Here is a 25,408-nt window from a genome sequence, read left to right as displayed (position 1 = left end):
GTAAAAGGAGTATTTTAACTTAGAATTATTAGAATTATTGAATAGTGCGATTCACTTTCTAATCTAAATAAAGCATCACGTTTTTATAACATCCCACTGTCCGTTTTTTCTGATCACGTAACGATCACTCACAATTACAAAATAAAACCAATGTGTCATCAAAATTATCACTTTACACAGCTTGTTGGGACATGACGGCCTACTAACATTAAATTTGTAAACATACGCCAACCAAACAAATGATGAAAGATCGGGACTTTTTCAAAGATATGTTTTATTTCCAGTAATTTTCTGATATTCTAAAGTTTAAGCAACCGAACTGTATGCACAGAAATAAAGAAGAAGTTATGCAATATACTTTTAGTTTAAAATTTGGATCTTTTTCCACTCCAACAACAGACATGTATGTGCCACAAATCCGGCTTGTCCTTGAAATCAGTGTCAAAGGTTACTAGAACATAAATAAATATTATATATATATATATATATATATATATATATATATATATATATATATATTTGTTGGGTTTAATGTCTAACCGACACAATTATAGGTCATATGGCGACTTTCCAGCTTTGATGGTGGAGGAAGACCCCATGTGCCCCTCCGTGTATCATTTCATCACGAGCAGGCACCTGGGTAGAACCACCAACCTTCCGTAAGCCAGCTAGATGGCTTCCTCACATGAAGAATTCAACGCCCCGAGTGAGACTCGAACCCATATTGATGAGGGGCAAGTGATTTGAAGTTAGCGACCTTAACCACTCGGCCATGGAGGTCCATTGTCAGAGGCTACGCTTGTAAATAAATAATATTATTACAAAATTAATACTTCTATTTTTGGTGCACTTTTTGTACTTACGATAAAGTCATATATATATATTAATCTGAGCAGTACACTCCCTGTAAATACGCACTACGTAAGCGCTCAGGCCCTTCTCACACACCATACCCATAGTTCGGACTTCTTTAATGTGTAAAGGCATGTGCACAAAAATGACAACGTTTACCGACACCTGGTTAATTGTAATGTGTTTTTTAGGAAAGTAATAAATGAAAATAGAAAAATAGCTTTCAGCTCATATAGGAGAGATCGCCGTGACGTCACGCGTTAACATCTGTTTATCTGGTGGTTGGCAAAACAAATGATTTTAACACCGTTTGCGTATTGAATCAGAATTTTTAATTTTTAATAACTTTTTTGCTCATTTATGGATTTTCAAAATTCAAAAAGATTTGAAATACTAACAATCTTCATATTTTTGTATCCAAATATCTTTTTTCAATGAATAACCGTTTTAAATGACATATTATTTTAAAAGCGGCGTAGTGATTTTCACAACTTTTAGAAAAACAGTGTAAGTTAAGCGTTCATAATTAATCCATTTTATTTCGAAATAACAATTAAAAGTAATCAATAAACTGCTTGTTTTATAACCTTTCCATTGATCAAAAAATTATTTATGTAATTTGTGTTTTAAGAAAGTTTAGACCGTTAGAAAAACATCACTGTTTACAAAAAACATGGACGGTCGGCTTCTGCCCACCCGATCACTGTCTTATCAGTTCTAAAAATAGAATTTGTATACAAACACGATCTCTCCTATACACGGATAGTTCACTTTACTATGTACGTTATACTTTTTCGCAATTATGCTTGATGACCTTAAATACTTACCCCGAAAATTGTGACCCGAACATACTGATAACTTTTCCCACTTTAGTCTTTTAATTAAAGTAAGAGTTCAGCACTGCATGGTTTTAATGTATTGTCACATTGGAATAACATTTGTTTTACAATAACATCGAAATTCCTCAGAAATAATATCATGTACCCCACCCACCTAATTCATAATTTCGAAATAACGTAGGCCTTAAATAATCACTGATAAGCAGATTTAACTGGGAGTTGTTTACCGGGTTTGGGGGGATATTAGATCTAGATTTTTATTCAATATTTAATTATCATTCTCTGATATCAAAATCTGTGTGTGCAGATTGTAACGTATAAAATGTCAGCTTTCTTTAATAATCATTTTGTTCTTTTTAAAGTAAATTTACATGAACTACAATAAATTGTATTTAAAGCTTAGTTGTCAATTCATTTATTTAATACTTTCCGTTTTCTTTTCGTTTTTGTAGAAAAAGTAAGACTAGTGTGCCTTATCTCGGTATATACTGCACAATGTTACATGCATGTCGTACCTGTGTTGATAGGATCACAACCACTCCAAATGTTACTGGTGTTGCCAAACATACCGGGAAAGAAAAGCCTTGAATTTGAGCAACAATCTTTATAGCAGCCACGCTTAACCTGTGAAAATGAAAGTCTTTATAAGGTCCTACATTTTAATACAAGTAAAAAACACGGAAGTATATATAATTTAAGCCAGGTTTCTCCAGTATGCTCTTAATGCAAAGTTAAGTGATGGGATGGAATATATCCCAAGGTTAGTCACATGCGCAGATTGACAAAAGTTAATGTAATTAGTTCGTGAACGTAAATGATAAATAAAAATATCAGTATTAAATTCTTTGAATATTTCAAATTAATCTATATCAAATGTATAGTTCAATCGGTTTTCAATGAAACAGTTTTGTACAAACTTATAATACATACCTATGACAAAAGAAACTTGTCGAAATACCAATAACGGCAACGATAAATGGCGTCGCAAATTGACACATACCCCCATTTAGCAGAAATGTGCTACCAAAGAAATCAGAGCCTTGCTTCGCGGGTTGCTGACGTTTTCCAAATAGTGCGTCAATACAGTTTGAAGAGTCATTGCATGACAAACTATATATTACTATCACCAAAACGAAAGTTAAAATTACTTTCCATACGTTAACAATTGTATAAATTTTGAATCTTCCTTTATATGTTTGATATTTCAAATCATATATGCGGCTCCAAAACGTATTGCCATACTTCTTTTGGTCATTCGATTTAAGATTGCCCTCACTTTCTTTCGGTGTATTGTTGTTTTCGTTTTCTCCATTCTCTGAAGATTCATTTTTCACTTTGATCCCGTCCTTATCGACAACTAACGTCTTCTGCTGTTTATATATATAATGAAAAATGCATCAACATTTTTCAGTGTTTCATTTGTCCGCCATTTTGCCTTAATAATGAGATGTGATTTGACTTTAATTTTACATGAAATAAGCGTATGCTTATAATTTTAAGATGTTTTGACAGCGAGAACAATACTGAAAATCTGTGCAGTTTTGTGAAGTTAATGATAAAAATAAGGAGACAGAGGATCAAATAACGCTTTTATATCAGGTACAATGTTTACTTACTTGGTACCACTGACACAATCAATCAAAACATTAGCAGGACATTTATAAATAGAAGTAGACAATGAAACAAATTAAACAGTTATTAATACTTACACTAGGTACAAAGATTTCCCACCAACCAAAAGACACAAGTATTGGTGACAATATGAACAACATTGCTCGCCCCGCTGATACCGCCGGTTGTGACGCAGATGCTACATACACGCCCCATAAACACAGTGAAGTTGCACTGAACACACAAGCCAGAATGCTTGCTAGCAAAGGCCATGCTGTCTTGAATGAAATACCTAAAACCAACTTGCATTTTGAAATGTTAACAGATATTCAACACAACATAGTAAATAATATTTTGGTAATTACATGTACGATCATAGAGAAAGGGGTTAGTATTAGCCACATTTATACTATTAAGTATCCAGTACGTGTTACTACCATTGTACTAATAACTCACCCGTCCTTCTGGGTGTGGCTGTGCCGTTGGAATTGTCGTTTTCGGGTAAAACTTGAGTTTCACTGCTAATATCCTCATAACTATCTTCAATTTTATTGGTGTCTGAAACAGATCAATGAAAGAACAAAGTCGTCTAGGGCCTAACGCTTCCAAATAAAAAACAGCACGTAACCTGTTAACTATGAATACATATCGCATTACACACAAACAGGGCTAAACGTTGTTACAGCAGTTTAGCAGCTATACAAATGTAAACTTATCAGTAGACAACTCACTCGTCAAATATCTATGTATTTGTTAATCTATGAAGGCAAGTGAGGAGTTCCAGTTCATATAACTATATCAAATCAGGAGCATACAATATCACTATCCAACCTAAGAGAACTTTCAACTAACAACAACGTAATCCATTGTCGAGATAATTTGATAGGAATAAAATAGCACTCTTTGTTATGCAGACAAATGACATATTATAAATCGATACTCGTGTTTCGTTTTTTTTATGTGCCCCCCCCCCCCCCCTCCCCCACATGAGTGGTGGGGGCATATAGCTTTGGTCTTGGCCGTCCGTCCGTCCGAAGTTTGTGACGCACCTAGCTAAAAAAATATTTGATATAAATTGATGAAACCTTGCATGAGTCTTTATCATGATATGAACTTGCGCACCTCCTATATTTCGTCTGGCTATACCCCCTAGTTTTAGAGTTATGGCCCCTGCAATAGCCAAAAATGCACATTTTTACCTTGTGTTTGATATAGATTCATGGAAACTTGTATGAGTCTTTATCATGATATAAACTTGTGCACCTCCTATTTTTTTTTTTTTTTTTTTTTGTCTGGCTCGCCCCCTATTTTCAGAGTTATGGGCCCTAAAATAGTCAAAAATGCACATTTTCACCTTTTGATGTACCTAGCTCAAAAGGTATTGAATATAAACGGTTGAAAACTTGCATAAATCTTTATCATGATATAAACTTGCACACCTCTTATTTTTGGGCCGGCTCCACCCCTATTTTGAAAGTTATGGCCCCTGAAATAGTAAAAAATGCACATTTTCACCTAATTATGTGCTTAGCTCAAAAAGTATTTAATTTAAATTCAAGAAACCTTGCTTGAGGCTTTATCATGATGTGACCTTTCACACTTGGCATTCTTGTTGAGAACCTTTGCGCTTATTACAGAGTTATGGCCCTTGAAATAGCCAAAATAGTGGATTTTTTGTTTGTGATGCTCATAGTTCAAAAATATATGGCTGGCCTAGAATAATTTGTGTGTGTGTGTTTCATTATTATTTTTTTTTTTTTTTTTTTTTTTTTGTTTTTTATGTTTTATTTACTTTTTTTTAATTATTGATTTTGTTAACATGTTTCAATGGTGACAAATAAAACAAAATTAATAACAGATTCGATGCAAAATAGAAATAGTTAACAAGCTCCATGGGTACAAACGAATAAGCACATGGTTTATCTTGGCGACAGTATAGCAACGCATTTAATCAATCACCATATAAGTTTTTAATTTGGTTGTATATGTCCTATACTTTCCTTACGCAGCTTTCAAAACAATGGGTACAATTGTCATTGTAATGTAATATCTAAGTGAACACTAGATAAGCCATATGTAAATACCAACCACGTAATCTATAGTCGATATGACGTGATAGGATTAACGAAAAGTCTTTGTTGTGCAGACAAAAAGACATATTATAAATCGATACCCATTGTTCGTTTTGTTGTATTATCTATTTTTAACATGTTTCTTTGGTAAATTTACAGTGACAAATTTAAGGACAATTAATGATAGATTCGATTCAATATAGAAATAGTTGGCAAACTCATTGGGTACTAACGTATATCCATATGGTTTATCTTGACGACACTAAAATAATGCATCTAATCAATGAACATACAAGTTTACAATATGATTGTATGTGCATCTAGGTTCAAGTGAACTTTAAACTTACCATTGTGTCTTAGAGCTATTGCCTTTCCTGTGAAAGCAAGTTGTACGACTGAAGGAACTAATGTTATACTAGAAGAGTACCAAAGACCAGATATGGGATCCATCGATGGAAGTAGGTAAAATGCAAAGAAACTGAGCCCAATCGAGTGAAGCGTTGCAGATATCAGAGCCTACAATTATAGAAACATACTGAAGCAAACTGAGTTTCCATTGTTTTATTGTACTGACGTATAAAGTAGAGGGGTCCTCCGTGGCCGAGTGTTTCAGGTCGCTGACTTCAAATCACTTTCCGCACATCGATGTGGGACGTTGAATTCATCATTGTGAGGAATGCATCATGACGTCTTACGGAAAGTCGGTGCTTCTACCCAGGTGCCCCCGTGATGAAATAATGCACGGACGGGCACCTGGGGTCTTCCTCAACCATCAAAACTGGAAAGTTCTCATATGACCTGTAATTATTGTGCCGGTGCCACATGAAGCCCTCTCTCTCCCCCCCCCCCCCCCCCCCCCCCCCCCCCCCCCCCCACTAAAAAAAAAAATAAAAAAATAAAGTAACAAAATAAACTGCCACTCCTTTCGAAAAATTTTCGTCTGTAACTCATGTGAAATAAGTGAAAACAAATCAGTTCTAGGGTATAGTCTAAACACAGCTCCCCAAAACCCACTATATAAATTAATAACAATTTGAAATGGCGTAAACCCGTAAGAATAAACAAATTAAACAAATTTTACGATTAGCTTAAATAACAGTGGCTCTAGCTCCGTCAACAATCATATAATTGCTTAGTCCCAATATCAGTTTAAAATTTAATAGTTGTAACTGTGAAGTACAATTTTCGATTAATGCAGTTCGAGTAGGATATTAATCCCGAACAACTTGAACTTTTCAATATATTAATATTAATTGTTGGTTTCAATGAAAGAATTTAAGATTATTGAATGTTATGTCTGAAAGAGTCTTAGCAAAGACGAATAATTTTGCCAGCACACAGTAAATAATGGGTTGAAATTTTTATTCTTAAATCACGTTTTCAAACTGATTTATACTCACCACTGAGAGTGGAAACCATTTTAGTTTTCCTGTTTTCCTGAATATTAACCTCCAGGTGTAGAAAATAATTGTGAAGATATTCGGTGCAACAACCATCAGAAATAAAGCCCAAATGAAATTGATATCTGTTACTGTATCTCCGTCATCAAGCGTAATGTTACGGTTTCCTGTTGAAACTTTAATAACCAAAGAGTGTTTATACCGCACACAGTGTACAATTTACTTAGAATATGTATGATTTGAGAACAGAATGGTATAACATGTATGTAATTTCAGTCCTCCGTCAGTTTGTTTTAAAAAGATGATTTAATTTATCGGTGACTTTTTGGTTAAAAATCAAGTGAATTCTTTCAAATGAGGTTTCTTATTAATAGTAATAAATTACCCGTAATGTTGTAGTGAAAATGGCCATCTAGCGTCTTTAGTCCAGATCGCGTTGCGTTAACTTCAGCAGGCGTAAATATGTTCCATGTCAGTACAAGTAAAACGCCTTTGGAAACTACAGCTGAGCAAAGTACAAGCACGAAGAGCAGTCCAGAAAAAATGACTTTGGTCACCCAGTAAGCTTTATCCCAGAATACATGGTCTTCGGACAATATTCTCTCTTCGGACACTTCCTCAAATCTGTCCCATCTTGCAGAAAATGCTGCCGGCCTAAATGAAGAGATGACAGATAGTGTTATAACCTTTTAGCTGACGTTAACGTGAAATGACATTGATATTTTTACAGCTTTTCAGTGATATGAATTTGAGTTATACGAGGATGTTCAAAAACTAATATATCTCCCGTTACAACTTTCCATCGAAGGAACTGTTTACAACAACTTTCATCCTGACTTCAAAGTATTCTCCTTTATATAGTATACACAACTATAGAAGCTATATCTATGATTTTAAACACGTTCGATAATTCTTTTAGACGTTCACCATAAAGGCAGTGAAAAAACTAAACCCTGGGCTTTCCTAGATGTATATCAGTGTGTGAAATGATAAAAATGTGACACAAGGCTAGATTTGATGAATAGGCTGAATGTGCAAGCATAGTAACCTTTTTTTGTCTCGAAATTGATAAATGACAATATCTTTCTTATGTGAAGACTTATTAACACGTTAAAATCGGTTGTATATAATTCCACTTGAAGGCCGACGGTCTTTTTTTATAAAAGAAAACCAATGTTTTTCTTTTTCTTTTCTTTTTTTCTTTAAAGACAACATGTCAAAAGAACTTTTTAGCTACTGATATACCCTTTGGAATTGAAATTTGGAAAGCAACGCATTTGTTTGTGAAAAAAAAAGCAAAAAAAAAAAAAAAAAGACAAAAATACCCACAAACAAAAACAGGACACCTAGAATATTAAGTGGCCATGTCTCACCACCTGTTGCACGTAATGAAATAGAAAAAGTGGTTTTGGAAATATTCTAGACACATACTAAGTAACTGTTAGCTTTCAAAACGCGACTGTGCTTTTGCTCTTTAGTCAATATAAATTGTATCTACAAGTACAGATTTTGGGAACAATTTTTGTATACCTCATAAGAAGAGCAACGTAACAAGTATATATCTAGTGACATAATTATTAGTGGTATAGCGAGAATGCATGACATAGAGGATATTTGTTTGTTTTGAGTGAATATGGAATATATCTTACTGAAAAGTGAAAAAAACTTTAAATATTTTCATGAGCGCGTATTCACGATAAACAAACATATATATATATATGCTTAATTACGTTGAAATATGCATTATGCAATAACTTTTAAACTCAGCGCGGGAAACAGTAAACGGACATGACGTCAGACGTGTTGTTACGTTAGAAAGACGACATAAAGTTCCATTTTATTTTAATTTTTGCTGCATAGCGTTATGAAATTCTCATTAAGTAAAATAACTTGAATTTGAAAAACATAGTAATTGGTTACAAAATTGGTTTTAAAGAATAACAGGATATTAATATTTTACACAGTCTATGATCGAACTATTACACACTGATATATGAACTGTGTTTAAATATTTGTCAAGAAATAAAACTTATAAATTGCTATTTCTTAATAAATTTCTGAATGCATTAGAATACTATTGCCAAAGAAACATGTAATGTAATATGTAATGTTTACCATTTTGTTTGAAGCATATAACCGTCCTCTATATTACTAATCGTACACATTGTATGTTATATTGTAAACATCATTTGATGTTATATTCTTGACTTTGTTAATAACTATGCTGTTTTATGAATAAATTTGAAACAGAAAAATAATAAATCAAGAAATATACTATAAAGAACAAAGTGCGACTGCAATTTTCTTTCTGTTTTAAGCAAATAATTTTAAATTTATACACAATGTACAAGTAGATCGGCATTCACAGTGAGTGGTATGTAGTGAGTAATATAGATTATATCTCGCTGATAAAACACAGTATTTCATCAGTTAGCGCATAAAATAAATGTTTTACAAAGTAAGTCATTTTGACTTAATACATTGAGATTATCAATAGTCAATGGCGACACGTATTTATCATACTGTAAATGAAGAACACTTGCCCCAATTTTAGATACAATGCACAACTAGTTATGACCAAATGTATGCATAAGGTCACTTTGTCAACCCTGGTGATTTCTTGCGGAGTCTGTTTTCACAAACAGTGAACAATATAAATCTATCATACTGTAAACGGAAGAACACTTGCCACAACTTTAGATATAATGCACAACTACTTATGACCAAAGGTATGCATAAGGTCATTTTGTCGACCCTGGTGATTTCTTGCGGAGTCTGTTTTCACAAATGGTGAACAATATAAATCTATCATACTGTAAACGGAAGAACACTTGCCACAACTTTAGATATAATGCACTTTTACTTATGACCAAAGGTATGCATAAGGTCATTTTGTCGACCCTGGTGATTTCTTGCGGAGTCTGTTTTCACAAATGGTGAACAATATAAATGTTTTAGCATCAATCGTGTAAGACTACATGCATAGGCAAACTGGTAATAAAGAGAAAGATGGGAGATATATAACATTAACTGGAAGAAAACAGAACAATCAAATAAAAATAATGGAATAATCTGAAATTGTTTAATTATAAAAGTAAAAAAAAAAAACGAAAATAAAAACGAACTACACACTATTTTTTTTACAATGTAACGTTATCTTAGCCACACATTATACTGGAAAATATATCTACAAAAATATACATTTACCATTCTTCGGATTCTTCATTCCGCTTTGCTTCTGTCTGTAAATAAACAACGTAACACTTAGAGCTTTCATAGTGTCAACTATATCACACCTAATAAAGAGACTATCATTAATTTTGAAAAAAAGCTTATACTTTTAATAACAGCCGTTTTGTTTGCATGACACTCTTACAAGGCATTCAGTCAGTCATCCATATCTGATCTAGTATGATTAGTCAGTCTTTTCTTTTAGATATCAAGTTTTCGCATGTATTTGTCATTTATAATTTAGTATTTTATTGCGAAGAAAAAAATATACTGAAGGAGCCTTTCTGATATATTCTTACACATAAGAACTCAAAACACGGGCTATTCCACAATAAACCACGTTTGGGAACCTATTATTTCTTAAATATAAAGACGGATAAAAGATATGTGGTACAAAAAAAAAAAAGAAAAACACGATTAACTACGGAATCCTGTTGGGGCCATTTATAATGTCGCCGTCGCGTTTGCGGGGTCGACACACGACAACGCGAAGTGACATAGCGACATTACGAAGTGACACCCGACAATCGCAAACGACGGCGACAATCCCAAACGACAATGTCGCGGTATCCACTTTGAAATGTCGCCTTTCAAAAGCACGATATATCGCGATGTCACTTCGCGTTGTCGAGCGTCGTATCGCATTGTCGCTATGTCACTTCGTATTGTCGCGATGTCACTTCGCGTTGTCGTGTGTCGACCCTGCAAACGCGACGGCGACATTTTCAAACGACATGCGATAATCACAAACGACGCTCGACAACGCGAAGTGACATTTTCCAAATGTCGTATCGTATGTCGCGTGTCGCGGGTTTGGGTGAGGGTCGACGCGCGACAGTTCCAAAGGATACACGACACGCGAAGTGACACTCGACAATACGAAGCGATATTTTCATAATGTCGTATCGCATGTCGCCCGTCTACCGGTGAAAGGGTAAAATAAAAAGCTGTATTTCCGTACTATTCCGTACGTAAAATGTCCATGTTTTCATTAACTTCAAATAATTGTAGAATGTTCCAAACACAAGATATTTTAATGAAATAACTTTTATAAATTAAATTCAAACATTGTCTAAACGGATATATAACTTGTATAATTTTACCCCGACGGTTTCGTCGGAGGACCGTCTCAAAATGTATCATTTTTCGTGAAAATATGCATACTTCTTCATATATTAAAAAGAGAGGTGGTCCTTGTCTGAGGAGCCATATCTTCATAACCTGATGTCCGATTTTAATAAATGATACCTTGTTGCAAAGGGCAAGCAAGTACCTAGAGAAAAGAGGCCACGTCAGGTTCGAACCCGGTCGGCTAGGGGTCATGGTCAAAATCCGGTAATATTCTCAAAATATGAACTTGTCAGAGCAGTCAAGACGGTCCTGAAAACCCAAGCACTACCTCCACTGAGTCCAATGACACCATTGGAGCAATTTTCATGGCTCCCCGGGTCGAGTCAGCTTAGTCTTGGCCAGCACCCTACCACATATAACAAAAGTTTGATCATTGTCTGATACCTGTCCTACTTTTAATTAATTATTATTATTGTAATTTATACTGAATTTCAGTTGATAATGACACTATGTTAGATTTTGACCCTTGTTCGAGTCTCTGCATCCCAGGTACCTACCTATACCATATATATATGAATATGTTCGTAGATGACTTGGCTTTACATTTAAGCTGCTTACAAGTCCATATGAGGCCATCAGAGCTCTGGACAGGTATCAGAAAATGATTAAACTTGTTATATACGGTAAGGTGCTGGCCAAGACTAAGCTGACCCGACCCGGGGAGCCGTGAGAATTGTTCCAATGGTGTCATTGGACTCAGTGAAGGTAGTGCTTGGATTTTCAGGACCGTCTTGACTGCTCTGACAAGTTCATATTTTGAGAATATTACCGGAATTTGACCTATGGCCTTGACCCCTAGCCGACCGGGTTCGAACCTGACGTGGCCTCTTTTCTTTTGGTACTGGCTTGCCCTTTGCAACAAAGTACCATTTATTAAAATCGGATATCAGATTATGAAGATATGTCTCCTCAGACAAGGACCACCCCTCTATTTAATATATGAAGAAGTATGCATATTTTCACGAAACTGATACATTTTGAGACGGTCCTCCGACGAAACCGTCGGCGGTAAATTTATACAAGTTACATATCCGTTTAGATAATGTTTGAATTTAATTTATAAAAGTTATTATCTTGTGTTTGGAACATTCTACAATTTTTTGAAGTTAATGAAAAACACGGACATTTTCCGTACGGAAAAGTAAGGAAATACAGCTTTTTATCTTACCCTTTCACCGGTAGACGGGCGACATGCGATACGACATTATGAAAATGTCGCTTCGTATTGTCGAGTGTCACTTCGCGTGTCGTGTATCGTTTGGAATTGTCGCGCGTCGACCCTCACCCAAACCCGCGACACGCGACATACGATACGACATCTGGAAAATGTCACTTCGCGTTGTCGAGCGTCGTTTGTGATTATCGCATGTCGTTTGAAAATGTCGCCGTCGCGTTTGCAGGGTCGACACACGACAACGCGAAGTGACATCGCGACAATACGAAGTGACATAGCGACAATGCGAAACGACGCTCGACAACGCGAAGTGACATCGCGATATATCGTGCTTTTGAAAGGCGACATTTCAAAGTGGATACCGCGACATTGTCGTTTGGGATTGTCGCCGTCGTTTGCGATTGTCGGGTGTCACTTCGTAATGTCGCTATGTCACTTCGCGTTGTCGTGTGCCGACCCCGCAAACGCGACGGCGACATTATAAATGGCCCCGACAGGATTCCGTAATTAACCCTTGACAAATTCCGTCATATATCACCACAGTGAACCATATAGCGTTTATAAACTAGGGTGAATTGTCTAATGTAGAATGCGTAAATGTATGCTTCTACAGTATGTTATCAAAAGACGTTTGCACAAAAATGTCAAGCGTTTTGAAGTTTTGAATAACAAGTTATTGAAATTTGACATATGAATATAAGATTGGAATTTTGATTCAATGCTGAATTCCGCTTAAGCTGATGCTAGGGGCGTTAGGGTGTTTTACTTTCCACTACCTCTCATTAACAGACAAGCCCGCCCGCTTAGCTCAATAGGTAAGAGCGTTGGTCTACGGATCTCGGGGTCGCGAGTTCGATCCTCGGGCGGGGCGTATGTTCACCGGGACTATTTGATAAACGACATTGTGTCTGATATCATTAGTCCTCCGCCTTTGGTTCATGTGGGGAAGTTGGCATGTACTTGCGGAGAACAGGTTTGTACTCGTACAGAATCCATGAACACTGGTTAGGTTAACTGCCCGCCGTTACATGACTGAAATACTGTTGAAAAACGGCGTTAAACCCAAAACAAACAAACAAACAAACATTAACAGACTCAGTCAAACCGAGTCTTATTTTGTTTGGTTGCATCCTTAACTTCAAAAGAATCTTCTAATAGATGTTATTGTCTTTCAAATATTCAGATTATTGAAAAACTATCGTGTTGTCCTAACCGTTTATTCAAGTAATGTAGTCAATAAGATTTAAAAAAAAAATATTAATATCTGATTTTTTTTTGTATTTTTGTCAAAGTCTATATTATAAGTTTGAGTACGAGGTTTGTTTGCAATCTGTTTCATTGAAACGTACCTTATCAAACCTTGTTATCGCCATACCTAATTTAAACTTCGCGGTGTCCAAATAAAAATAACATTTCAATTAAAGTTAAAATAGTAAATCGAACGCAAAGTCCACAGAATAATTCAGACAAAGTATAATGTCGTAATATGCAGAAAAGGATCTAACATATCGTCAAGGGCACGTTTATGATTCGTCATCTAGGAAGCGGTTATTCCCGCAACTTATCATTTCAATTAAGAAATATAAAGCTACGAAAAGTTAAACAAAGTCTTGCCAAGAAGCACATAGACACATTAACACCATAATAAAATAGTTATTTTGCAACAAAGGGGCGCACAATAATAGTGGATGCAAGATTGCTCTTTTCTTGGTGTGAGATGAAAAGAGAAAAGAAAATCAAATGGTCCAATTACGCCTAGTAGTAGTTTAACTGTTACTTTTTTGTTGCTGTTCTTCTTTCTTTCGTTTTTTTATGTTTCTTTCTACGTAATTAAAAACAATGGTTCTTTTATGATGGCGAATTTTGAAGGAATATATACTCTTACGGCTCCGCATTTACTGGCCACGTTTTATGAGCCGTTTCATTGTCATGTGTTTCGTCGCAACGTATCCCGAGGGATTCTGAAGATGTTATAACACGAAATGAACATGCGCTAACGCTATTCTAGCATAAAACGCGGAAAAAAAAACAACAACAAATAAATGAATACATTCTTCCTCAACGTCATTATATTTCCATTAAGGATGTAGGAGCGAATTTTTTCTAACGTAAATTTTTTTTCATACTCTGTGAGCTTGAAGAACATTTGTTTCCAAGACAAACAAGAGAAGAAAAAACATAGGTCATCGAACTCGTTTTAATTTTATAGGGCATTTTCTTCACCCACTGCTTAAGCATTTCTGAAATTTTGTAAAATTAGAAAAATGGTGGTATTTTATAAAACATATAATATCTCACTTAATGTTATAGGGATTTCGGGTGTTACAGGTTAATATGAATACAAGGTGATGCCAGTATTATATAAGCATAAATATCACCAACAATTCTCTTTCATTTTCACATATTGACATAATTACCCCACCCACTTTATTGTCAATGGAAAAAACGTATTTAGATCTACAAAAAAAATTCTGACGTTAAGATTTTCAAAATATTTTGCAGCTTTAATGACCCACAAAAATGCTTCAAAATGGAAATAAAAAAAGTTGGGGTCACCGTGCATCTAAGAGATTTATTAAGAAAAAACTGTTAAAAATTGGTGAATTTTGATATTTTTTGTTCTTTCTGTTTTAATATATTTTTTCTAGATAATATAATGTGCTATCTTGTAAACTTTTATTTCAATTATAGCTCATCATTATATGTATCAGTCAGGAAAATTTCAAAACCAAACCTAATCTACTTTGATAGATATTTGACATTACCTAATCCTACCCCATTGTAAATCTTACGTCAATTTTAGGCAAATTTCAGCCAAAATAAGGGTGAATTTCTTTTTTTCGAAAAATGTAGAATCTATTTGCTTAAATGGTACATTATTAGCCATATTTTAATTATCTATCATTAATTTTTGGCAAAACTTTTGTTAGAAAGCACTATTCGGAGAATCATTTTTCAAAATGGCGGATATCCTGAAAAAAAACGCTCGTACATCCTTAAGTGCGCGGGAATATCTAACTTGTTTTTTATTCACGTTGACGTCATTTCCATTTGAATTATCCGTTTTGGGGCAGTATTACGTTTACGCTTTGGCACGGAACTCGCATATATAAAAAAGTGTTATAACAGCACGTAAGCGCGAGAATCTCTCTGTTAGCACACGTTTTCTCTCCTGTTAAAACACCCCCGAAAAGTGACAAGAACAGCAGTTTTATGCTAGAATGTAGCTTTAGAAGGAAAATACCCATATTTTAGTAAAAGACGTAAATAACCATTAAATTGTAGTTTTTAACAGACGATACCCTTATATTGTAGTTATATATACAGAAACTGTACATGCATGGTAGCTGCACATTATAATTGTAAATAAACTATAACATAACGGTAATTTCTACTTTCAAAGATTTATTAAGAAAGATGATTTGTGTTTTAATCTTACCATTTTTATCTTTAAAGTCGTCCTCAGATAAAATCCCTTTTTTTCTTATAGAAACGTCAGTCCGCGTGAGACATTTTGCGTTGATGTGACATTACGTTTGATCATTACTAATACCTTACACGGAAGAACAAATAAAAAGATTATTATCAACAAAGATAAGAGCCTTTATCTCAACATTGCAATCGATTCTGGCGTTTAAATGTTGCTTATTGAACACTTATATGTCAAACAATGCAATATTTCTACTGTAGAAGAAGGATAAAGCTCGTCAATTGTTTATTTTTTCAACTGTCAAATGAAATTTATATCAAATTTACAAACATGTTCAATATATTTACTGTTTTATACATGGAAGTTTGCGACATAAAATAGATTAAAAAGGTTCACATGTTTCACGTGCACAGACTATCTTGTCATGATTAAGTCAGCTACAAGTTTTCCGAAAAAAAAATCATAATAATTCTTTAAAGACCCGATGTGGGATTGTTGTATATATCTTTACTTGACTGCACTTAAATCGACTCATAAATAGCAATATTTCAATTTCTTTAAAACATAAATGTCTACAAATAACACAAAACAAATACTTTAAATGCTTTATGAGTTCTTCAAACAGACGAATGCATAAAGTTTACCACAATAAAAGGTAAAGCGCAAATAAACAGCACGTCCAGCGGTGGCAAACATATATCAAGCAACTTTAGTAGTTTTATAAGTTCACCACAGACACGCAAACTGACCCCAATCTGTGTAATAATAAATTGATTATTATGTAATAATGTACTATGTACATGTCTTCAAAAACCTAGGTCTCTTCTGTTATCAATACAATATAGGTCTTATCTTTTTTAATTGGTTTGTAAACAAAATATTCTATTGTTGAATCTCTATTCTATTTTGCCTAGTTTCCAGTTCTGTAGAATTCCCTCAATGTATGCCAAATTTCGTGCAAAGTTTTGAAAGAATCAAACATGTAAAAGTAATCTGAACTTACTTTCCTAATGCTTATATATTTGTTGGGAAAAGATGTAAACAATGTAGGACAGATTCATTTCCGTACAAATAATTCCGTATTGTGTCACCATTTCATGCGGTCAGGTTCCTATGATAACCTGGCGTGCTTAGAACTAGTCTTGGATTCATGGTCTTGCAGGAAACAAAGAAAAATCAAACAACATTGTCTACCTAGCGCGGCAAGACAAAAAATCCCGGTAGTAGATCAATTTATTAACTTAGCTATACGTACCCATTGTGACGTATTTTCTTTGCGTATTTCACATAAAGGTTATGCGTGATGTATAACTTAACATATTTTAACTTTGTAGATGTTGAAGATATGCACGAAAAAATGATCAAACATGGCCCCCGTTATAAAACGTGTTTACCAAGTAAACCCTGTCGCCAACGCAAATAAATACTACTCACGATTGTTCGGTGTCTAATTTAATGCTGCCCGAATAGTTTGAAAAGAAATGTCTTACAAAAGTAGGCATGTAAGATCCTTATAATTACCTTGCTTGATATCAATATTTGAACCAGATATCATATAATATGAATGAATATGTAAAAAATATAAAACTGAACAGATCACTTTTTGTCACGACATTTTTCCATTTATATGAGTCTTGTAAATGCACACGTGTTTAGCGGCTGAGTACATGTAAACATAAACGATTGCAAAGATAGTTATAACATAGAAGTAACAAACAGACTCAAGCATTCATAAAGAATAAACACAGCGAACGGCATTTGGGGTACCGACTCGCTTATTTGTCGTTATGGCCTGTTGGCGCCCTTCGTTCTGGCGCGATTAATGAGCACCAACACGCCCGAACGAAATGACAGGAATCAGCCAACTTACAGGCTGCTTCTCTTTATCTAATCTCCCTCGATTATTTATAATGTTGATAGTTTTCTGAGCTTTGATAATAAATTTGATTCAAGTTTTCAAGGCTGTGTCTTGCGTACCTTATTATTGCCTATTATATTGGCGCTAGAATAACTGTGCCTAAACACAATACTTTTCAGAAATAAAACGGCATTTTTTTTTTTCAGCGTACTAAATCATGATATAGTCTTTGGCGATTTAAAAAGGATAGCAAGCGAAGACTTAGCCTAACTGATTCATTTAAATCTTCGAGACTAAACGCTAGCTCTCGTCCGTATACCCGTACGCGTCCGTCTGTCCGCAAAATCTGGAAACAGTGACAGCATGACCAAGTAGTCATTTTAGTGTTTGAACACACTGATGTGTTTGAAAATAATACCATGACTCTGATTGCAGTGAGAAACAAAAATGCTTAAAGTTTTGCACCACAAAATGACACTGCGATGCGTTTTGAAAAAAAAGTAACGGTATTTATATGAAGCTTGTATGGCGGAAGAGAGCTATCACAGCAAACTCCTTGGGACATATATTGCTTTTTAAATAAGAAAAGAAACAGGCAAATGTATGTAGATGTAAATTCGAATATTGGCTTCTGCTTGGTTCATGCAGGTTCGAATATTGGCTCCTGTTTGGTCCATTCAGGTTCGAATATTGGCTTCTGCTTGGTCCATGCAGGTTCGAACATTGGCTCCTGTTTGGTCCATGCAGGTTCGAATATTGGCTCCAGTTTGGTTCATGCAGGTTCAAATATTGGCTCCTGCTTAATATCAATTCGCTGTAAATTTGTTGTGAAATACTTATTCATCTTATTTTCTTTGAACAGTGTACAGCAGCCATCGTAGTAAAATACTTAAGTTTTAACTGCTGTAAAGTTTTAGCCATTGAAATGCAACTATACCAGTCGGCTCAACGAATCACTAAGGCTGTCCCATCCAGGTTCAAACAACAACTTTACGTGCCTAGAATCGGCTCGAGTTCAAATTCTGTGTATGGACACTAAATATTGGGCTAAAATATAATTAAATGCCATAATTAGTCATATACGTGTACGTTGAAGCCGGATGAATCACGACTTTCGAAAAGGCCATTCTTGCCGTTCTGTGCTACTCTGTCAAATTAAGAGTTAATAATGGTTTGAACTAGATATTGGACATCATGACAAATGCAGAAGTCAACAGTATGAAACTAAATAGAACGCTCGTTGTCGGCACACCGCAGACAGAACAACTCATACAAGTCGAGGAGTCGTTAAACTGGTGCCAAAATTTAAATTTCTGATGAGAAATAAAACAAATCTTCAGCTGTTTCAAAAAAGGAATAACGTTATAGAGTTATTTCGACCTAAGTTTTTCTTTACCCATCAGCAAACGCCTTAAGATCGATTTTTGTACAGTCGACATTGTATTAAGAGACCGCTCAAGGTGCAGCTTGAAAGTGGTCTATCAACTCTTATCTGCTAAATTTCTAAAATGGCCTGTTCTATCATTTAGTTTGGGCAATACCATTTATTATTGGAAGGAGTGTTTACGTAAAATTTAATGACTGAATAGCGGACGGTGAAGACCATGGTCAGCCTGCACGGACTTGCAAGCTGATCTTGGTCTGCACTGGTCGCAAAGGCAGAATCACTTGCCGCTAGCAGGCTTAAGGTTAATGGAATGTTCTTTGACTTACTGAATTTCAGTCAGGTGAAGAGAAAAGTTATTTTAACTGTCAATATAACTGTATTTGTTATGAGCATACATATATGTATATATATATCAATATGTATCATCACCATTATGCATTCAGTCAGGTGCAAAACGTACTCGCCAATTACACAGGTGAAGAATTGCCCGGCGGGAATTGGGAACCCAGTTGCTTAATACATTGTAGATACTTTTGTTAAATATTTTACCTGTCGGGACTACATTAATGTGGTCGCTAGTTGTTTCATTTTTTAGTTTAGTTTTTTTATTAAGCAAATCGGCAAGTTATTTGCCTTTGGCCATTAACATAAACAAGACAAATAGTGCAAAGACATAGCATAATACAAGAAATTTCAACAGATACATACTTGTAGATCTAGCACCTTGAGCAACTTAATTTAAAATAGATATTTTCTTAACTAAGAAGCAGTTAACCCGGCAAGTGTTTCCTTTCGCAGTTTGAAAGCTTCGTTTACATCTTTCGCTACATTTAATATGTTTTTCTTTTTCCTAGATGACATAAAAGAAATAAACATATGAATATTCGGCCATGCAGTATTTCTTAAATACTTGAGTCTTTCCGACAAGTATAATGGACAGCACAAAAGAAAATGGTATTCAGATTCAATAGTATTACATGTACAAACTTTACAAATACGTGCTCCTCTTATAGTTCCAGAAAATCTACCAAATTTTATTTCTAGCTGTTTTCTTAATGCATTATTAGATACTATATCTAGATAATTTTCCTAGCAGAAAGTCGATTTAAATTTTCTAAATATTCTAGCTTAGGCATGGTCTGGATAGTAGCATGCATCTAAGCTTACCCGACTAAATATTGAAATCAGACAATTATAAGCTTTTAGTGCTTGGTCAGATAATGTTCTTGCGGTATTTTTTATATTACCATATTATCTGTGTATGTGAAATTAACACCTAAATAGCAAAATTGGTCTACAAGATCTAGTTTTTCTCCATTAATGTACCTTTCAAAGCCTTTTCTCAAATTTTAGTCTGTTTATAATAACATTTACCTTTAAGTCCCATTTTATCGAGTACATATTGCTATGAACAGCCTACCGAGCTTGACATTTAACTGACAGTTTTGAGACGCTTTCTTACTATACTTTCTATGTGCGTCTGGCGACCCAGATTGACTCCAGTTATATCGCTATTGTTTCGCTTATTTCTCGCTGTCAACCTGTTGTTGGTTTTGTTAGTAAGTATGGATTGTACTTTATTCATTTCAATCAATGTTACCATTCCACTTAGCATATTTATCGTAGAAATCAAGCTCCCAGATATACGCGCGATTCCTCAGCTCATTTGTTTATCCGGAAGTGACGTCATATTGGCATTCACGTGCGGCAAACGCTATACCGCGGATCATTGTTTACATTTTTTTGACAGCTAGTTGTCAGTCGTGTTCCTGTCACTGTACCGGGCAGTTGCCTCTGAAAATGAACTCCCACTTGGAGGTGCTTACCCATTTTTGATTATTCTACCTATTTAGTGTATTTGTTCTGGTCACTAACCCAGATTTAATGTTTATTAAACAGTATTTTATAGAGACCCTATAGACCCGGTGCAGTAGGCTAGACTTGACCCTAATTTTGGCAAGTTCTTGTATGGTTGTAAAACGAACTCAAATTTTTCTTTAGGTATTCTTATTACTTACGGGAGTTCGGTTTTTGCATATCCTGACATTTATTTTACTTCAATTTATAGAAGATAGTGATTTTTACCCAATCTGGTCAGAGTAACCCAGTCTGGTGCTTGACCGAATCCGGTCAAAACTTATTTTTCTTTAAGATCCATGCATAATTGTATCATTGAAATATAACCATACAAAAGATAATTAATATAGGAACTGGTTGAATTTGTCAGCTTATACATTTAGAAATCTTAAAGGTGTCCTATTCGAACCCATGTGCCCATCTTAGTTTTTTCATGTTGCGACTCTAAATCCAGACTTAAGCTTGGACTGCGAGTAGCCTTGCCAGCGACACCAGTCATTTATTTGAGGGCAAGCGCAACGATATATATATATATATACATATATATATATATATATATATATATATATATATATATATATATATATATCGTAAAATTATAAAATGACTTTACACGCTCGCTTAGTTTTTCTTAAATTTTAATATAAAAGTCACAAACTAGTTTCGCCGTGAATGGCTCATCAGTGTGTCTAAATATATAACAATAAGAGAAAGGGAATTAATTCAATAGAAATGACGTTGACGTCAAGGAAACAAGGGACGTAATTTCGACGTCAAACAGGGGAGTTAATGACGTTATAATGTTATTTATCAATCCGTATCATGTGAAATGTTCCGCATGTTTAATTTCGGTTTAAAACAGTCAATAAAGTATTTTTCTTTTGTTAATCTAGCTGATAAACTGTTAGTTTTCATTTTATAAAATGGGAATATTGTAAATTTTGGCTCTGTCATATATATATATGTATTATCAAGTTGTGCTTGTAAGCTTTCTGGACTGGTCGTAAACAACACTACATCTTCAGCAAACAGCAACGGATACATAGAAAGCTGATCAAGATCGAACTCACATAAATTGTTTAAGTGAATATTTTTATTTATGTCATTTGCAAACAGAACAAAGAGCAAAGGGGAGAGTGGTTTCCCTAGTGGTTTTAAACCGAGTGTAACGTCAAAAAAATCTGACATATTTATATTTGTAGATAACTTAACACACAATTTTACATTTGCATAAATAAACTTATAAAGCATATTAATCAGTTTACAGCTCATGCCACATTCAAAAATATGCAATCTTCTGTACTATGATTGTCCCTTAAACCACACAGTAAATCATTAAAAATATGTTTTGATTCACACCACTTATTCAATCTATTTCTAAGGGCAAGTGAAAATATTTTACCCATTACATTTACAAGTGTTATTCCACGATAATTAGACGGATTTTCAAAATTCCACTTCTTGTGTATTAAAACAATTACTTCTTCGCACCATTATTTGGGATAAATGCCTGTATCAATTATTTTATTAAAAACAATAACAAGATATGGTAAGATAAACTGATTTGTGTCTATGAAAAAATCAGTCACATTATTACAAAAATCACTACTCTTGCTTCTTTTGATGAAACCTATTGTGTTGGTGATTTCTTCAACTGTAAACTGTAACTCATCTATAACTATTGGTCCGTTGCGAAATGTGTCATCATCAATTGTAAACTCACACTGGGACGAATTTGAATTTTTTTTTAACATTCTCCGCGGAATCATGTAAGCTTATATAATAAGCGTACCAAAGCGGCCATTATTACTGAACTTATTTATATATTTCCAGAATTGTTTAGGGTTCATCTTACTTAAATCATTTAGCTTTAACTTTTCTTTAAAATTGAATTTGCGTCGCACTTTTAACAGAAGCGTAGATACTTCTACTTGTCAATGATTGTGCTCGATTTTCGTCCTTAGGGTAAGAATGGAAGATTCGTTTATCTGATTTGGCACTTTTATATTTTTCATCAAACCAAAGAGACTTCTTTTACTTTAGATATTCTTGAGCCTTTTTTTTATACATTTACCATTTACTCTAAATGAGATATCATAGACAGTCCTTGAAAAAGAATTTACATACGTATCTATATCAATAATATTGTTTCCCAACCCCTGAGATAAACTGTCAAAACCTGTCTATTTTCATACAGAATATTATCAAGGTAATCTTGGTTAATACAATTCCATATAATCTTGTCATATGTTAATATATCTGTTTCGTTAAATATCATGCTTTCACAATTTAAAGAAAATTCAATAGGACAATGATCTGAAAAGTCCGTTATGTTCGAAATGCACGGGAAATTCCAGTAACTTGTGTTCAGATAATCCACTACGCTAGCAGCATGTCTATTTCTAGGTGTATTTACCGTTTTCTAAGTGGCCATTTGTAATAAGAATATTATTTTCTTTGCAAAGTGACAATAGCCTATTTCAATAAAAAATCACAATTTTATCATTTGATACACGTGGTGGGAGATCAAGCATATATTCATCATCAATGGGTAGATCAACATAGCGGTCGAGATTTATATTTTCAATGTAATCCGACCGCTCGGCTGTCCTTGAATTCATGTCACCTGTCAAATATATATCACTATACTAGCTATATTTTATGATATCCCTGTTTGATTGTTCAAAAAAGTCATATTCATATAACGAAGAAGATGTATTCTTATATACAGAAGAGTCTTCTGGTTGAATATAACATGTACAAAAATAATTCAATAATCTAAACCAAACGATGACATTTTGATTTAAACTAACTAGCTCTATTTTATTGAAATACTCCTTTTTATAGTTACTGTATATTATAACACCACCGCGAAATCGCTTAACCTTTCGGTTCGTTTTATGTCTTGGACAAGAAAATGAGCAATGTCCTTCAATATGTATATTTGTAAGTTTAGAGTTCCAGGCTTCTGTGATTACTAAGATATCGTACTTATTGTGTCATCTAGTTTACTGCTTAACCCTTGTATGTTCCATAGCAGAAATTTAACTGCTTCTCAACAACATCCTATTGAGAACTTGCATCAGGGATAAAGTGCTTGCCGTCTATGAACAGCTTTATTATAGCTTAACAAAGTGTGTTTATTTGCTTCTTTTGCCTTGTCAAGTTCTGGTATCAGGGCTCTTTTGCGTTGCTGGATGACTTTCGGATACTGGTCTCCGGCTTTTATATGTATTGTTCCACGTTTTTTTCCGTTTATCTTTTGTTTTATATCATATTTGTCCACAGATGAATTGAACTTTGCTACAATTTGACGTATCTTTCATATAGCGTAACTGCCTACACGTGAGCGCGGTCGATTTTGGTAACTATTAGCGCTAAATATGATATTTATTGTAATGTTATTCACAACAATATCGTACCAAGATACTTACAAAAAAACTGTGCTTTTGAAGAAAGGACAGATAAAAGATAATGAGTTTGACAGATCGCAAAAACCTATGATAAAATCTAATAGGTGGAAAGTGACGTGTGGCCTAATCAAAAATTTGTTTTTTTGATCTACCGTTTCTTAAAAAGTCTCTTCTATATGTTAGCTAACAACTCGTATATTAAAACAGTAAAACGGCTGATCCAAGTCACGAAAAAAATCAAATTGCTCCAGTTACTTGATACTTTGTAGCTCCATTCGTATTTTTTTGAAGGTTTGTATTCCGAATGATTATTGTATGGAAAAGTTCGATGCAATATCTAGGCGACGGTCTTACCTAAACTAAAATAACCTAAATAGCACCATTTTCTGACGACGGGCGCGCGATTGGTGTAGAAATTCATAAATCTAAATTTTGCTTTTTAACTCACATATTATTGTTATTATGTTGATAATCCATTCACACACAAAACCAATTTAAGACAATTAAACCATTCTGTGTTTACTGCAGTTATGTTGTACGTGGAAATTACACAAAACGTTTTAATGTAATTGATTTAATTAAATATATGAAATTCACTCTTTCTTGCATTAAGTTTTCTTTTTCTGCAGACATTGCCTTTAACCGAAAATAGACACAACTACATTTGACTAACAAATTTAAAAATCCTTCTTACCATTTCGTACTGTCCGGATCCATTCCAAACTGTTTCAAAATGATAACATGTTTCAATAAAAGCGTGTGGGGGGTTTTATGTGACAAAATGTGCAAATAAAATCATTACAAGCTATCTGCATAAGTACATGAAAAAAATGCACCAAATATAAGATAAAACGCATGTAGTAATCTTGAGTATCAACCAGAGTATTGACATAATGACCGATGATCAATGTAAACTGAAAGAACAGAGCATGATAGTGATAAATCAAGTACTATTCAATATATATGTTTGACACAGTTTTCAAGGGGTTCGTAGATTGTAGACTATGTTCCTAAAGTAGTAAATCAACGTGAACGGACATACCTCAGCAAATGCGTTGATCTAATAATAAACCAGGACGAACTGGTCTTGATAAAAAATTGAAACTAACAAAGTTTTTATAAATTATTGTTAGAGTGAAGAGATGGCACATAG

At 34.4% G+C, this 25,408-nt stretch overlaps 1 protein-coding gene across 3 annotated transcripts in view; it reads right to left on the bottom strand.

Moving 5' to 3' along the window:
• Positions 1 to 25,040, bottom strand: part of LOC123538494 (chitin synthase chs-2-like) — a 50,686-nt gene extending 25,646 nt beyond the window's left edge. The window contains exons 1-9 of one of the 3 annotated variants that reach the window (XM_045322647.2): positions 24,950 to 25,040; positions 9,982 to 10,016; positions 7,160 to 7,428; positions 6,775 to 6,950; positions 5,722 to 5,890; positions 3,759 to 3,860; positions 3,401 to 3,594; positions 2,622 to 3,061; positions 2,207 to 2,315 (exon numbers count right to left, since the gene is read on the bottom strand). In XM_045322647.2, coding sequence (XP_045178582.2) covers positions 2,207 to 2,315; positions 2,622 to 3,061; positions 3,401 to 3,594; positions 3,759 to 3,860; positions 5,722 to 5,890; positions 6,775 to 6,950; positions 7,160 to 7,428; positions 9,982 to 10,016; positions 24,950 to 24,952 — 1,497 coding nt within the window. In that variant the 5' untranslated portion in view covers positions 24,953 to 25,040. Of the gene's footprint in view, positions 1 to 2,206; positions 2,316 to 2,621; positions 3,062 to 3,400; positions 3,595 to 3,758; positions 3,861 to 5,721; positions 5,891 to 6,774; positions 6,951 to 7,159; positions 7,429 to 9,981; positions 10,017 to 15,749; positions 15,860 to 24,949 lie in introns of those variants that run through there. The other 2 variants (XM_045322646.2, XM_045322649.2) reach the window with 2 other exon arrangements.
• Positions 25,041 to 25,408: the final 368 nt, after the last annotated feature.

Source organism: Mercenaria mercenaria, chromosome 18 (assembly GCF_021730395.1).
Source record: "Mercenaria mercenaria strain notata chromosome 18, MADL_Memer_1, whole genome shotgun sequence".
Classification (NCBI taxonomy): domain Eukaryota; kingdom Metazoa; phylum Mollusca; class Bivalvia; order Venerida; family Veneridae; genus Mercenaria; species Mercenaria mercenaria.
This window is presented reverse-complemented; position numbering and strand designations above follow the sequence as displayed.